Consider the following 17,347-nt stretch of genomic DNA (forward strand, 5'->3'; position numbering starts at 1 on the left):
ACTTTACATTAGGAACGAAAGGCATTGGATTGACAACCTTGGAGTGCTATTGCGTAAGGCAAATAAGCAACAAACCAGAACTGTAACCCAGTGAAATATTAAAGAGATGATTTGATCCTCTGATCCCAGAAAAGATGTGTCATATTTTCTGCCCAAATAGTTTATATCTTTCACATTATTTACAGCTTCTTTTCTAATGGCTTTCCTTCTAATACATTGCGTATGTTCATTGCTTCTTTTTAAAGCTTTTCTGGAAACATCGCTTAGTTCATTTTAGGGAAGCTTTGAAAACATCAATCTGCCTTCTCAATACAACTAATTATTATTAATAATACAATTGCTAAAGAATTTATTTTTCAAATGAGAACTCAAAATAATGAACTGTCTCTTGTACAACTTCTCTGGCATAAATGATCATTTATCTTCAAAAAGAACAAATGAGTTTTCATGAAAGCAAATTTCCAAAATATACACGTGGGAAAGATGCCGTAGTCAAGGCTCAATGGCTTGCTGCTGCTGTTGAGCGTGGCCTCCTATGTGATGCTTTTCATCTTTTGTTTACTTTTGGTTTCAACTTGAACATTAATGATTTTTGTTTTTCCAGACTATTACAGAAAAACACAAACTAAATGTTCCTGAGACGATGACTGAGGTTCTTGATGTTTCTGATGAAGAGGGTAAGACTTCTATTCAATCTTCTATGACACCTGTCATGTTCTTACACAAGGGCAAGTCACCCTTTTTTTTTCAGAGACCAAGCTGGTTATGTGGATGGCAGAATCTTAACATTTAAAGTCACTTTTTCACCTTTGTTTCAATACATTTACTTTTGCCGTGGCAGCGGGGGCCAAGGAGCAGTTCTGATTAGTATATTTTTTTCTGGTATTATCTCTTTTTCCTAGCATTATAATTAATGGCTATTAAATAATATGACTGGAAAAGGGGAAAACCTGGAAACTGGCCATGTATTAAAATAGCTATATATTAACACAATTATTATTAAATATGTTTGAATTATGTTAAAAATCTTTTTTTATTCAAATGCCTTTAAGTAAAGACTTTAAAGTATATTCCATCAAGGAGTGTTCTTCTTCAGCCAAGAGAGCTCTGTGTTCTGGTTGGTTCATAGGTACGGAATATATTTTAAGCCCAGAGGAAAAGAGCCTTAGAGAAGGTTTAAAAATAGTACAGCAGGAAGTAGTACAAATTCAACAGAAGAATGTATTATTTAAGTCAGAAAATATCCCCCCTATAATTTTAGAGTTGATAAAAAATGATCTCAGGCAATGGCTTCCTAAGTCCCGGGAAGTCTGCTTTCCTAAAAGGAGCAGTGGGGACTGTCTGGAGTGGGTGTGTGACATTGGGCCAGAGCTGGAGATTGGCCAATAGGGTGTCCGGCTCCCTATCTCTACTTCAACTAGAGTAGCTGACCTTTCTTCATTTTGTATTTTGAATTTCCATGTAATATTCCACTTGGACCAAAAAAAAAAAAGTTTGCTACTAAAAAATCATGAAAGCAGCACATACAATTTTTTAAAGCATTTTTTATGAGGAGATAGAAAAAAGAAAGAAAAAAACCACGCAACCAAGTTTCAATAGTGCAGCGAGTCATCCACTGTACATGATTGAAAAATTACTGTCTCATATATACATGAAAATGTATGTTTGAAAAATTATTGCTATTAAGAATGGCACTAGGTTTAATACTAATTGCTTTTACAGAGAAATATTAAAGATGTTTCTTTAGGTTCTTCAAGATAAAATCATAAGATAAAACTTCACATTGAGATGTCCTTATTTAGAACCAACCTGTCGAATCACCTATTGGTAATAGGTATTGAGTTTTCTCAGCTTTTATAAGAATTTATGACAAGAATGAACAAATGTTGGATCAATGTATTATTTTGAGTAAATTCAAAGGTATTCCCAAAGCCAGCAGTTCCAAATATTTAGTATAATTTTGTGTTCTATCTTGCCAACTAGTTCTCAGCATTCCTATATGCATATCGTATTTTGTTTTGTGGGATCATCTTTCTTATCTCTACTTGTATGTTGAACAGCTCTTAAACAGTTTGGTGACCACTTTATTGATGGGGAGGCACTTAGTGATTCAGGTACCCTTGGAGGAAATTTTTGGAGTGAAAACTTTTCTTTGCTTTTAATTTTTCTTAACTGGATAGAACAACTTGCTTAAATCTGTGTGCCTAACACTAATCTATTTCTTTTGAAATAGCATGTGTAATATGAGTGGAATTGTATATGTGTGCATTTGAGTGTGCAGATTTTATTAACTTAGAAGCTTAAAGTCATGAATTGTTTGTACTGTTAATGATTTTGCAACTATTATTGAGACCTGCTAACATAATTATAATCTAGTGAACATTATATAAATATTTTCCACAACTAGTATCTTTTCTTAGAATATAAATTTAGAGAAAAGTAATTCTTTTGTTAGTCGACACTGAGCTAGCATGAACATGATAATAACTAAGTTAGACCACTTGAAATAAATGCAGTTTATATCACCTTCTGGGTTGATGATATATTTTAGGTGTGATTAAAAATATATTAATAGTTATATGATTTTTAAATATAGCTAAGAATAGAAGTAAAGTAACATTTAAAAATTGTTTAGGGTGAATTTGGCATATAAGGAAAAATGAATAATGTAAGATATTTTATCTAGTAAGAAGTTTCCAAAGTACATGTGGTACCACTTTAAGCAACTGTATTACGTGAAAATTTAAATTTATAAATCAGATAAATTGAATAGTGATTATTTAATTTAAAAATAGCCCTTTATTTACAAAATAATTGCTGGGGAATTCTATTAGTTAATTCATTTAAAGTATTTAATATTGAGTTTATAAAAGAAATTTATACAAAATAGCCTCTCAGATCTGCCTATTGCATTAAATGAGATGAGTTATAACATTCTGTACTTTCATTATTTAAAATGTTATATATTAAATATTACTGGTGATAAGAATTCTTGGTTTGTGAAGAATATTGGTGAATGACCAAGATTATCTTTTGTGGTAAGAGAAGTCCATGTTTAGAAATAGCCAAAACTTAATAATATTTCTTTCCTAGAAGAAAATTCAAGTTGAATAATTTTCATGTAAAGGATCTGTTTGAGTATTGATAAGTAACTTTCTCATAGAAAGAATTAGTGTGAAGGAAATTGGCTGGTTGACATTGCCAATGCCAACCCTTTAATGTTTTGTGAAGTTAATATGTTTTTATGAAACCTGCTATCATCCACGTGGACAGAATGCAGCCACATGTGTTTGAAAATTATTGGCTAATCCCTGTTTTCTCTACAGTCTATTGTTTTATTAGTAGCAATAGTATGTCAATACCCAAAAAGAGTATTCAAACTCTTACCATTAAGAATGCCACTATGTTTAATACTAATAGCTTTTAAGGATATTAAAGACATTTCTTTAGGTTCTTCAAGATAAAATCATATGTAGGGACATGGATGCAGCTGGAAACCATCATTCTTAGCAAACTATCACAAGAACAGAAAACCAAACACCGCATGTTCTCACTCATAGGTGGGAACTGAACAATGAGATCACTTGGACTCAGGAAGGGGAACATCACACACCGGGGCCTATCATGGAGAGGGGGGAGGGGGGAGGGATTGCATTGGGAGTTATACCTGATGTAAATGACGAGTTGATGGGTGCAGCACACCAACATGGCACAAGTATACATATGTAACAAACCTGCACGTTATGCACATGTACCCTAGAACTTAAAGTATAATAATAATAAATAAATTTAAAAAAAATCATAAGGTAAGACTTTACATTGAGATATTCTTACACTGAGGTATCCTATCAGGCTAACTTGCTGTATACATATTAAAGTAATCCACAATATCCACTCATGAATCCAATTAACAAATAATGAATGTGATGTTATTGTGTGGAAAGCTCTGTAACTGGTGCCACAGTGGAATCAAAGGTGAGCATGAGGCAGGCCTTAGGAGCCTATATAGAGAAATAATGTGTATATTAAAAGCAGCATAATGGAAGGCACTGTGTTGTCAGGTTTTCATATCCACTTGGGGAGATCAGGAGCTACATATACTTAACACCGTCTCATGAACGTGCTGAGAAATGAGAGAGTAATAACCAGGTGCATAGATTTTAGGGATTAGATAAGGAACAGTATGGGAAAATCTTGAGATAGGAAAGTACAAGAGAGAGACACAGAGTGGCAGAATTCTCCAGTCATTCGATTTGCTGATGCATGAAAACATACCGGGCTCAGCTGTGGACTGTTTGAATTCTTTGCTGAAAAGTCTGGGAAACACAATACCTTAAAGATTTCAATTAACGATGAAAACATTTAAACCTGTTTTTACAAAGATTTAACCAGCAGTGGTACATAGAAGGAGTTTTTTGGGAAGAACCTGGAAGGAAGCAGAAATCTAAGAAAAGAGAAAGCATTTACGAAACCTCCATAATGCTAGGTACATGTCTCATTTAATCCTTATACCATCCCTGTGACACAGGCTGTGGATATCGTTCCATATATATATATTTTTTTTCGGTTAAGGAAAGGCTTATTTTGGGGGAATGAGGCCTAGAGACATTAAGTAGTTTGTTCAATGGCACGCAGCTATTAAGTGGTGGGTGTGGAATCAAAACCTAGTATGAAAAGTATTGTAATAGCACAGCCATGATATAAATATCATCCTTATGGAAGAATATGGCAGTGAAATGCAAGGAAAAGACAGAAATGGGAATTGAGTCTAAGACAATTATAGCATCCAGATTTAACCAAAGATGTGAAGGTAATCCACTAAGTCTTCGTAGGATCATGAGTTGATCCCTGTCTTCACTGACTCGGCTTCCCAGCCATAAATGATGAGGTGGGGCTTGGAGATTTTGGCATCTGTATAACCAAAATGCCTATAGAATTGTGACTTATGTATGCCTTATTCTCATGAATTCATGAGTGGGTGGCTTGTACATATATCTCTGCTAGTACTCTGGAATGACGTGTACTGGCAATCAAGAGAACTCCAGACTGGCTGAATGTTGGGATGAGATATAGGGGCGCCTTCTCCTTTGATACGCTCACTTCTGTTGTGAACACTTAACACTTAGTGGGGCTCTTCATCTCAGGTTTCAGCCCTTTTTCCATGTCTCAGCAGGAATAACACTTGCTTGAGAGGGAGTGGATTCTGTAACGTTTCAGAGAATCTCCATGCCAGCATTGTGTGAGGTTGTCAGGAAGGGGAGCCATTCCACGTTTTTTTTTTTTTTTTTTTTTTTTGAGATGGAGTCTTGCTCTGTCACCCAGGCTGGAGTGCGGTGGTGTGATCTTAGCTCACTGCAACCTCCATCTCCCAGGTTCTCCTGCCTTTAGCCCCAGAGCAGCTGTGACTACAGGTGTGTGCCACCACGCTAATTTTGTTATTTTTAGTAGAGACTGGTTTTCACCATTTTGGTCAGGCTGCTCTCGAACTCCTGATCTCAGGTGATCCACCTGGCTTGGCCTCCCAAAGTGCTGGGATTACAGGCGTGAGCCACTGTGCCTGGCTGCCATTCCACTTTATTTAAGTTAGTCCCATGCTGTTGTCACCTGTGTCCTACAGGGGTTAAATACACCACTCACTGTCACTGAGGAATCTGTGTTTTCCGGGTATCAAAACATCAATTGTACATAAAAAGCCTGCAGTACACTGATGCTTCACAGTTAGTACAAAACAGTTTTCACAAAATTGTTTGGAAACATTGGACAATAAAACAACAAGAAAAAGCTAAGTCATTAACCTGGGAATCATCATTCTATTCAGTGAGTAAATAGGTAACAATCGGAAGGAAGTTATTCCAAGTGTAGGAAATAATAAAGAAATTCATTTTAGGTTTGTTCTATAATGTAAAAACTAAAGGTTGCTTTGGTTTTGTTTTGTTTTCACATTGAATAAGTAAGTTGAAACAAAGAAAGTATATAATGATTGTCTTAAAGCTGTCTGAGTTGTACAAAATTCTTTCCAAATCTAATGGCACTCTATTCAAACAAATAAGAGCTAAAGCTTTTAATCTGAATATTATTTTAAATCATCTTTTCTCTCCGCTTGGCTTGGGCAAGGAAGTAGTTGTGCTATTTGCTTATGTAGGGAATTTTCAAAGAGAAGCATATTGACAAGGGGATGGGTAAAGAAGATGGGTTCTGCTGCGGACGTGCTAAATCTGAGATGCTTACAGAAAATTTAGATGGAGAAGTCCAGAAGGCAATTGCAATATAGACACAAAGTTCATGAGAGAGGTCTGGGACCAATACAGGTCTGTGTATAGTTAGTGGACCTCTAAGTCCATGTGATAATATGTTAAATAAGAAGAAGGGGCAGATGGAAAATATCAACATTTAAGAGAAGTAGAGACAGGGAAGAAAGACTCAGAAATGTAGGGGGAAGACCAGGAGAGATTTGTGTCAGAGAAATCAAGGAGAATAGTTTACCAAATAAGTCACTTCTCAGCCACTGATTAATTGCTGAAATTAGCAAACATCTGCTTGATAAGTTTAATTGTTAACAAAGAGGAGTCAGAATGTGAAATAAAGAAGGTCTAAGAGTTTGGGAAAGAAGCTACCATATTTCAGAGATCACAGAAATATGGATATTTTATCCATGGAAGGGGAAAGACCTCCATAGAATCTGTAACAGAGGAGAGAAGGTTGAAGATGAAGCGCCTAGCAGACAAGGTATCTAGGAAGATGGGAGGGGATGAGGCTTTGGAGGCAGGGGTGGGCCAGCTTTGCACTAGCAGAAATCTTCTCACCCACTGGGAAGCAAGAAAAGTATTTCAGGGGCTCATTAAATACATTTAAAGCTTTGATTTGTATGCAGAATTTTCCAGTTATAGACCAACCTGGGTAATTTTTTTCCAAGTGATTTTTCACATTCTGTTAATTTCTGCTTGCATTCACTTTCCATCTTTTACTGCTGGTATGTATTACTGAATAGCATGATTTATATACAACTAACTGTCTTTGAGAGAAATTTTATATAGCACTGACAAGATGAGTCCCCAGAGAGGTGACTTTCCAGCTAATGCCAACACTGGGATAGGATTTAGACACTGCTTTCAGCATTTAGGCACTTTGCTTCTTTGGGTCATTTCTCACTGAGACATAATCAAGACATTGGCTATATACCTAGGGCCACCATAGGTGTACATAAAAATGCTAAAAATTCACTTTAAGTAGCACTGAACCTAGCAGCTGTCTTAGGCAGATGGCATCATAACAAAACCATCAACATGCACAAAATAAGGGAGAACGTAAAGGACATTCACTCATGAACTCAGTGTAATCAGAGGTGGGTGGTTGTTTGTTTGTTTGTTTGTTTTTTGAGACAGGGTCTCACTCTGTTGCCCAGGCTGGAATGCAGTGGTGTGATCATGGCTCACTGTAGCCTCGACTTTCTGGGCTCAAGCAATTCTCCCACTTCAGCCTCCCAAGTAGCTGGGAATACAGGCACATGACACCATGTCCTGCTAATTTTTAAAAATTTTTAGTAGAGATGAGGTCTAGGTGTTGCCCAGGCTGGTTTCAATCTTCTGAGCTCAAGCAATCCTCCTGCCTCAGCCTCCCAAAGTGCCAGGATTACAGATGTGGACTACTGTACCTGACCAATCAGAGGCTTTAAATTTTTGTCTTGTCACCAGAGTCATAAAATTTTGATATATTTGATTAAAAATATACTCTTCAAATGTCCTTCTATCTTCTAATAAGATTCTATTCACACGAGAGAGGAAGGCTGGGTTCCTGTAGTTGATTGGCATGTTCTACCTGATCAAACACTGTGTCTTGCTCCTTCAGACACGGAGTCATTCCAGCCAGACTCTCTTCTTTTATCTTTACCTTTCTCACCTCTTCTTTCTTCACCCTTATAAACCTTCCTTACCCTACCAAGGTGTAACAAGAGGGAAAGATAGACGGGAGAAATAAGAAAATTTGAAATGTAGGCCCTATTTTGTTAAGGAGTTTTGTGCATTTTTAAGAACCAAGAAGTTAAAGCTTATTTTGAGTTGTGTTTATTCCCTGTGACCATCTTGGCTGCTGAGAGACCGCAGTGAGAACTGGCAAATTAGGAGAAGCAAGATGAAATGCAAAAGCAAACAGACTCTGAGGAGGGACAGGATGCTCGAACCTAAGTAGTATTCAGAATTTGGTGCTGGAGTTTTTGGGAGTAGGGGTAGGGTAGGAATCTGGGGGAAAGAAAGAGTATATAAGCAGACTTTTTTTTTTTTTTTGAGGCGAGTCTCACTCTGTCACCCAGGCAGGAGTGCAGTGGTGCAATCTCGGCTCACTGCAACCTCCACCTCCTGGGTTCAAGCAATTCTCCTGCGTCAGCCTCCCAAATAACTGGGACTATAGGCATGCGCCACCATGCCCGGCTAATTTTTGTATTTTTAGTAGAGATGGGGTTTCACTATATTGGTCAGGCTGGTCTCCAACTGCTGACCTCAGGTGATCCACCTGCCTCGGCCTCCCAAAGGGTTGGGATTACAGGCCTGAGCCACTGCAGCCAGCCAACTTTTGGTTTTTAAATAATCTTTTTGGGTTTTTGCAAGGGATCCATAATATGCAGCTTGCACTGTGCTTGTATTATGTGACAGATTCTGTATTCAACCATCCCCTTCACCTTTTCATGAAAAAGAATAGATGTAGTCTCCTGAAATGTTAATAAAACTAATATTTTTTTCTGAAAGTACTGTAGGCTTAATCCTAAAGCAGACTATGCCTATGTTTTGATAAATCTATAATTATAATTCATCTTAGAAGTTTTTTCTCCTAGAAGTAAACAACAAGGGATATCCAAACTTAATATTAAAAGAATTAAAATTCAAATGATTACTTCTTCTTGGTAAGTGCTAAGAAAATGAATCAAATGTTATTTCTCTAAGTTTTAGCACTGTATAGTTGTTTGCTGGTGTTCTGTGTTCTAGTGTGCAGTGCAGTTTCATCAATATCAAGGCAATGATGTTGATGCATTTCACAGTCATGATCATATTTTGTAGTTGACATACATTCAGCAAATAATCCTGCTTCTTCCTCTGATTGTTTCAAGGTGATGACACAATGACTGGTGATGGGGGAGAATACCTTAGGCCTGAGGACCTAAAAGAACTGGGTGATGACTCACTACCCAGCAGTCAGTTCCTGGATGGTATGAATTACCTGCGATACAGCTTGGAGGGAGGACGATCTGACAGGTATCTTGTAAAGCTTATACTTGATGTCAGCCAGAAATATCTGCAACATATTTTTTATGATGATGATAAAAATGTAGATGCAATTATTGAGCATTTAATAGGTACCTTATTAATCTCAGCATTTAGAATGTTATGTTATTTCATTGTCTAACAACTATAAGATATGGCCATTTAAAGAACAGAAAACTGAGGCCTAGAGAGATCAAATAACTTGGTAAAATCAAACAACTAGTAAGAAGCAAAACCATCATAAATAAGAACTCTCATCATTTAAATGTGGCGTTTTTCATCACTGGCCACTTTTTTCTCAAATTAAAAGAACAATTTTGCCTTATAGACATACTGAGCGGCATCACAGACACTTTGAATACTCTCCTGCCCCCACTTTTTTGTTAGGAACATAGTTTCTGTGAATAAAATATGTTGTGCGGCTGAATTAAAAAGAAATACATTCAGACATGGAAACCATCAGCTGGAAACCATCATTCTCAGCAAACTATCGCAAGAACAGAAAACCAAACACTGCATGTTCTCACTCATAGGTGGGAATTGAACAATGAGATCACTTGGACATGGAAAGGGAAACATCACACACCGGGGCCAATTATGGGGAGGCGGGGAGGGATGGCATTGGGAGTTATACCTGATGTAAATGATGAGTTGATGGGTGCTGACAAGTTGATGGGTGCAGCACACCAACATGACACATGTATACATATGTAACAAACCTGCACGTTGTGCACATGTACCCTAGAACTTAAAGTATAATAATAAAAATAAATAAATAAATAAAGTTTTATTGAAATACAAAAAAAAAAAAATACATTCAGAACAAAACTGCCTGGAACTGACTTTTCATGAAAAAGAATCCGAACAGAATCCCACGAGAGCCTGGATACAAGAAACAATCGGAGCAAAATCTGAGGGAGGCTAGCGTTAATAGACAAATCCGGGAGGTTTATATAATATTCTGAGATATATAATCAGTGTTACTTTTTGTTATTATTAACTAGTACAACTGGCACTTTTTTGTGTGTGCAAGTTAGGTAATGACATTCTGTGGTTCCTCATCGAAAGTATGACTGATAAGTTAGGCTTGAATGTGGATGTCACAGCTGGGTGCAGTGGCACATACCTGTAGTCTCAGCTACTTGGGAGGCTGAGGTTGGAAGGTCACTTGAGCCCCAGAATTCAAGTCCAGCCTGGGCAACATAGCAAGACACTCTCTTAAGACAAAAAAAAAAAAAAAGAGTAAGTTTGTCCATGTAGTATAATGTGTTCTGCTAACCAATAATCTCAGGTTTATAGTTTTAAAGTTGGTACTATTGTAAGCTATTTTATGAATATCCAGCATAGAGTCTAAGAAATAAATACCTTAAAGAGTAATGAAGTCTAAGTGCATAATTAGCAAAAACAAACTTTTCTTGGGCTTTTTCCTTGAGCACCAATGCCCTCTTCCACTATCTTTTTTTTTTTTTCTTTAGCAAGATAGGCTTGCTAACTTCATAGCCTGATGAGATGGGAGAGGACATAAGCTAGTGGTACACATAGAGTGCCACTGAAGCCCTGAGGCTCTAGCTTCCTGGAGCAGATGAAACCAAACTGAGACCAAATGATGAGTAACAATGATGAGGAAACGTGGGGAGGGCGTTTGAAGCCTTAACAAGGTCTTGAGCAAAGGCTCGCAGGGTGTATGAGAAAAAAGGGAGTGCAGTGTTGCTGGAGTGTAAGTGTGGAGGACGAGAATTATATTTGCATAGCAGGTGGATCCTTCTGCCAGTGAGAAAGAGGATGAATCTTAAAGGAGAGTTTCAAAGGGCTAAACCTGGAGATTGCAACCATTCTGAGAAGCAATTGTGCTTGTATTAACTGCAGGTGTCATGAGAGGACTAGCACTCTAACCTTGGTGATAGTCCTGGAGAGAATTTCAGAAATAAAAAATTTGAGAGCTTTTTGAGACATGTGTAGGAGGCAAAACTAGTCAGATTTCATGATGAATTTCACGAGTTAGGTGAAGAAGGGGAAGGAGATTAAATTGACTCCTTGGCTTCAATAACTCAGATAAAGGGTGCTCCCAGAAGGAGGAACCCCTCTGGAGTTCCATAAGCTGTCTTGATACACTGGTAGATTTAGACTTTATACTCTGAGATTCTTAAAAGATTTCAAATTTGAATAAAGTATAATGTTTATGGCATTGTACAAATTAATGATAATCTATGAATAGACATATTACTGTCAACAATAAAGCTTCTGTTTTTAGCATGGTCTCCCTTATTAAGAATAAGTACTTGATTTGATCTGTTTTTCTTCTTTCAAAGTACTTAGATTGAGGAAGAATTTAGAATAATACTTTCTATAAAACAGGATGGATGGCTTGAATACTCCTACTTAAACTCAATACTTTTCAGCACATAAGATCAGGGGACATGAAGCAAACAAGATATACTGTGTTCTCCAGGTCTCCACTTGCATTTCTAGATCACTAGATGTAGTCACCATTTCCAAAATAGAATTACAGGCAGCATCTCATTTTCATGGTCTTCTTCTTTTATTTTTAATTTTGCTTAGGCAGTTCAATATAAGTTACCTTTTCTCAGTGACCATTTTTTCCTTTGCACTATTTCTTTATTTGAATTGCTTTCACTAGCACCATGCCCAGGTAGGTATTAACAGAGCATGGAAACAAGCCCTTCCTAGATTTATCCACATTTCCCTGCTCACTGCTCAACCTGCGTGTGTGTGTTGCCAGGGGGTGCTTATGTTCTAGAATTATGGATTTATTCTAAAATAAATATTTTTATATATTAAACTGAATAACTAGCTGAGCTAGAAGAGTTGAATATATTACTAAAATGAAAATCTGTGACATGACCCAAGAATGGCTTTGTTTCAACAATCACAGCTACACCTGTGGTTGATAACACATTAGCGCGGCTTCCCCCAGACAACCCCAATTAGCCTATGTGTAGTTGGAGAAGATAGAAAAAATATTCTGATGCCTAAAATATGTAGAGATATGGAAGAATTCAAATACATACAATTTAATGTACATTAAATACAAATACAACCAAGTTATGATTAGTTGGATTTTGTGTCTGTTTTATTGTAGCTTACAAATTAAAAATGCTTTCCAAATTCGATGTAAAATACTAAATAACAACAAACCACAGAGGCTTCTTCATATTTTAAAGTAAATTTATTGAAAATTGTAGATTTCTACTTGTTCAGTAAAGTTTGCCACTCCATTAATTGAATGTTTAATAAATACAGTTTACCAAGATAGTAATTATTATACTTTTCAATACAATTATACTTTCATACCACCTGTTATGTGTCCATAAAGCAGTTCTACCATAGTAAAATAAAAAGTATAAGTTAAGACCATAACAAAACCCCTAGCACATCCCCTAGTTGAACAGCAAGTAAAACTTTACACTTCTATGGCTATGTTATTATACATTTATTAACTGAATAGCAGAACCCTTGACTTAATGAAAAATTGGCAACTGTATTGGAAAATATTTAAACTTGTTTTTAATGTCTTAAATCAGAGTGAACAATTTCTGATCCAAGGGCTTAAATTATTCCAGACCTTTGTCATGCCAGTTATATTTTAGTGAGAATAATTCTTCAGTTATTATTACTTTAGAGAGAATTTTTTTTAGAGAGAATAACTTCTCCGGTGTTGGAATAGTCCATCTTTATTTCATTTAAGTAGATTATACGACATCATTTTTTAGAAAGCAGTTAGAAATGATACACATTGATTAAACAACCAATTAGTATTTCAGAAGGCATAAATAAGTAGAGGAAGCTAGAATACAACCCATAGAAAGGTAGAGACACTCCGATATATGGTTTTGATTTATTCATTGTTGCTTCCTCTCTCTGTCCAACTTTTCTCACTCTCTGTGTACATATCCTAATATCTTTCTCTCTCTAATCAATTTTTTGTGGTTATATATCACTTTGTCTCCTTCTTTCTCTTCTTCTCCCTCTGTATTTCTTTCCTGTCGGGGTTTTAGGAAAGATAAAAAAAACACCAACACCTCTCTATTCCTCTCAGTACAAAACCAATTGAGAGATAGACTCAGGTATCAACTAAATTGATATCAGATTTTCACTTGTATGACTGATATACTGATTGCAAAGTGTGACTCTACTTTCATAGCCCAGTGGGTTCTTTAATACCACATTCCTGAAATAGAGTTGTCTACTTAGCCATAGTCACTCCTTGAGAATGGCAGTTGAGACCTGATTCATTCTTTCAAAGCTTAGACCTTTGCAATCTGGCAGCCACGTCACAAGGTTTTATTTGAGGTACCATTATTTACCATTCAGTTTGTTCTCATTCAAGCTAGATTTTCATTTTCCCTTTGAGACCGGTGTTTCTGCTATTCCAGAAAACAGTTGAGCCCATAGACAAGCCATATTAGAAATAGAACAGGTTGGCTCCTCTACTATTTTCCCTTCGTTGGCCAAATTCAAAACAAAATAAAGGTGAATAGAATTTAAGAGTTGCTGATCTAGTGCCACCTGGTACAAAACACATCCAAGTGGATCTTAGCTATCTTTGTGATTTACAGCAGGAAAAAAAATCATCGATTCCACCGAGACAAGCTTTTGCTGAGATAACTTTTCCCAATAATCTAAACCCCCATCAAAAGCTAAATGTAAAGCCATCTGTAATATAAGTAGCCTCCAAATGCTGGAGCTAAAACTCTTGATGAAATTTCTAAGGCTCTGTCAAGAGCCTCAATCTTCTCCAAGAGTCTACATAACATAAAATAGTTAATTCTCAAGTTATATTTAGATTTTGTTTTATTGTAAACACAGATTTATATATGTATAAACACAAGGATCAGACAACCAACTCTTTTTATATACCCAATACTTAAAGGGTATTGTCATTTACCCTTTAAGACTTTTTTTTGGAATATACCTACATGTAAAATAAGAAGGAGGTCCTGGATTACTATGAATTACCTGCAAAGTGATGATTTCCTCAAAGACAATTGATGCGGTCTATATTGACACCTCGTAGATAGGATAGTACATGGTTTACAAAATTAAATATACTTGCAAAATGAAGATTGTTTATACTAATAAATATGCTAATTTAACATTTAGTCCATAATTCTATAGTGCTTCACTGGCCAAACACCTACTAGCTAAAAGTAAATGAAAGTTTGCTTTTATAAATATTGTGAAAGCTTGCATATCTCTTTTTTTCCCTTATGGGCTTTGGGCTAATACTTTGAACACAGATCTTTAATACTTGAACTACAGTGTATAAAATATAACTTATTTAAGATATCAATCTGTCATCTGATTTTACAAAGTGATTTAAAAGGAATGAGATTGCATCTATGCAAATGTCAAGTTTTACCTGTTATATTTGAGTATGTAATTTAGAACTTTGAAATTCAGATTTTTCGAAAATGTAATGCATGGTTTATCAAGGCCTAAATCCCATTTTGAAGCCAAACCTCATTTTTGGTCAGTGGCCATTGGCAATTTGTCTTTGTGCTGGCAGGTGTGTCTGTGTTCTGAGCTGGAGCTTAGAAACGGTTTCTTGTGCTCATGCATCTCATCACCACGGCAACCAACACTCTGGTGCCTCACTCACCACACACAGGACATGCAAAGGGGACAGTGCTCTCGTTTGAAATAATAGCATTGTTGGAGTCACCAGAGACAAACAAGAGGAACTCCACTTCCGCAGGAAGCATGTATCTGGCCACAGTTCATTTCACTCTGTACCTTCCAGGGGAATGCACCAACATTCAGTCATTCACAGTTTAGAGAGGAGAAGAAAGAGGCATGGAGAGAGAATGGAAAATAATGAGCGAAAATGAAACTGGGCTTTCATTTTGTTCTTCTCTCTGAGGGCTGTCTACTTTCCTCTAATATTTTTCTTAGTTGCAGGGAGATTAACATTTAACACAGATTTAAGCAATCTATCCTGGAATTATTTCCTGTGTGAATTTCTTGTACTGGCAGTAATAAACTACAATTGCTGGTTTCAAACATTTCTGGGAAGAAAATGAATCAGATTAGGAGTATCAAATTTTAACTTCTGGATTCCCTTGTGCTCTTGCCATTGAGCGGTAGGAGCCTGTCAAAGGATGTGTTAGTTCAGCTGTTGGACAAAAAGGTAGGACAACACAGAGACTTGTGTCCCCCTGGAAGTTGCGCTGTTAGCTAATAGCACGCTTTTTTCACTCTCCTGCTCGGCTCATCATTTTGTCATCCCAACCCTACTACCGCTGTTGGTATATGCCATGGCCTCCTGCCAACCTACCAGCCTTCGATCCTTCAGTTCCGACAGGTCTCACACTCTGAGCCATGCCTCCTACCTGAGGGACAGTGCCGTGATGGATGACTCAGTTGTGATTCCCAGTCACCAGGTATGTGACATTTTGCCTTCATGTCTTTGCTTTCTGGAGAGCTTTTTAACATTATTGGATGCTAGAAATGGCCTGAGAAAGTTTTTAATCCCCCCAAAATCATTCTTAATTCAATTGACAAGCTAGCATAAGAGATTTGAAGGTTTTCCTAAAACATGAAAAATGTTCACTAGATTTTTTCAATGAGCAGTGTTTTTCTGAAAAAGCATACTGCTTATTTCTTCAGCTATATTGAATTTTTCTGTGGAGATTATATATGAACATTATATTTTTAAAATAAAATCTCCATTAAAGGAAAAAGTGAGGTAGGGTGCATTTAAGGTATAAGATGAATGGTAAATGTTAAGTTATATCTTTCAATATTTAAAATTGTTAGCTGTCAGAAAGGCTTAAAGTTTATTCTGGAATATTTTAATTTTAGTTATGATTTTATCACTTTTGGTGGATTGGGTATAGGGAAATAGATGGATACCTACTCTCTTCAAAGACAATTATGTGAATGTAATCTTATATAATCTATTTAAATAATGCAGTTTAAAAGAGAATGCATTTTAAAAGATTCATTGTAAATACATTGGTTTTTTATTTTTAAGTGGAAGTTTTTCTAGGTTATACCACTTTCCAGTGATGCCACTTTTTGTACTTCGTTATATTTTACTTTAAGTGAAGCAAAGTGTTTTTATTCAATCCAGTGTTCTTTGTGTTTAGGTGTCAACTCTAGCCAAGGAGGCAGAAAGGAATTCTTATCGCCTAAGCTGGGGCACTGAGAACTTAGACAACGTGGCTCTTTCTTCCAGTCCTATTCATTCAGGGTGAGTAAATCAATATTATGTATCCTGATCAAGAGGTAAAAAGAGATGGGAGTGAAAATAACAGCTTTGTCCAGTAGCTTTAGCTGGTGGCTAGCTTTACAGTGGAGGTGCCCTTTGTTTAAACTTGTAAATAACATTGCTTTATCCACCATGGACTCTATATCTACACCAACAAACCAGCAAAAAAGATTGAATTCAGCATTAAAAAAACTGACTATTGTTTTAGAACAACTAGTAGAATTGCGTCAAAGAGCTTGCTGCCTAACTGGAATATACTGGTGGCCTTCCTACTATTCACATACTGTCTTTAAGACATCTTAAAAAGAGGGGCCGAATCATTTGATTTCTAGAAAGTTTCTATTTATTAAGATTAACTGATTGGTTCAATGAAATAAATGCCTTTCTAATGCTTTTAAAATAATGTTACAGAAGCTTGAATCACACAAATATAAGGAGGAGTTTATATATTTTTTGAAGTAGGGATATAAACAAAAAGGGAATTTGAATGCAACCAGTCAGGTTCTCAGTTATCTTTTTAAAGTCATACAGAGAGTATACACATCACTGTTGAAGCAATGCTGCTTGTTTTTATTAACTCATTAAAAAATAGGAGTTTGAGTCATACTTTCAAACATACTTAAAGTTGTTCTTAAGGTGTTCAATTATGTGGAATATAAATTCCTTAAGGAGTTTTAAATTGTAACACTCTTCCAATTTCTTCCTTACATATTAGTAGTTGGCAATAATATAGTAATATCATAATTATATGTAAAATTTCTATTTTTATTTAATTATTTTTAAGCCATATTTATATTCTATATATCAAAATGCAATATTTTGGTTTTAATTATTATCCTCAAATCCTTATCCATAAATCCCAGAA

The 17,347-nt window shown here is 36.1% G+C and overlaps 1 protein-coding gene across 50 annotated transcripts in view; it reads left to right on the plus strand.

Annotated features, from left to right (window-relative positions):
* The window catches only part of ANK2 (ankyrin 2), a 695,731-nt gene that overhangs the window by 612,682 nt on the left and 65,702 nt on the right, over positions 1–17,347 (plus strand). For 46 of the 50 annotated variants that reach the window (XM_078002190.1, XM_015139094.3, XM_078002174.1 and 43 more), the window contains 4 exons: positions 605–677; positions 9,098–9,242; positions 15,550–15,652; positions 16,361–16,464. In XM_078002190.1, coding sequence (XP_077858316.1) covers positions 605–677; positions 9,098–9,242; positions 15,550–15,652; positions 16,361–16,464 — 425 coding nt within the window. Of the gene's footprint in view, positions 1–604; positions 678–2,060; positions 2,115–9,097; positions 9,243–15,549; positions 15,653–16,360; positions 16,465–17,347 lie in introns of all 50 variants that reach the window. The other 4 variants (XM_078002170.1, XM_078002173.1, XM_078002172.1 and 1 more) reach the window with 2 other exon arrangements.

Source organism: Macaca mulatta, chromosome 5, assembly GCF_049350105.2.
Source record: "Macaca mulatta isolate MMU2019108-1 chromosome 5, T2T-MMU8v2.0, whole genome shotgun sequence".
Taxonomy (NCBI): domain Eukaryota; kingdom Metazoa; phylum Chordata; class Mammalia; order Primates; family Cercopithecidae; genus Macaca; species Macaca mulatta.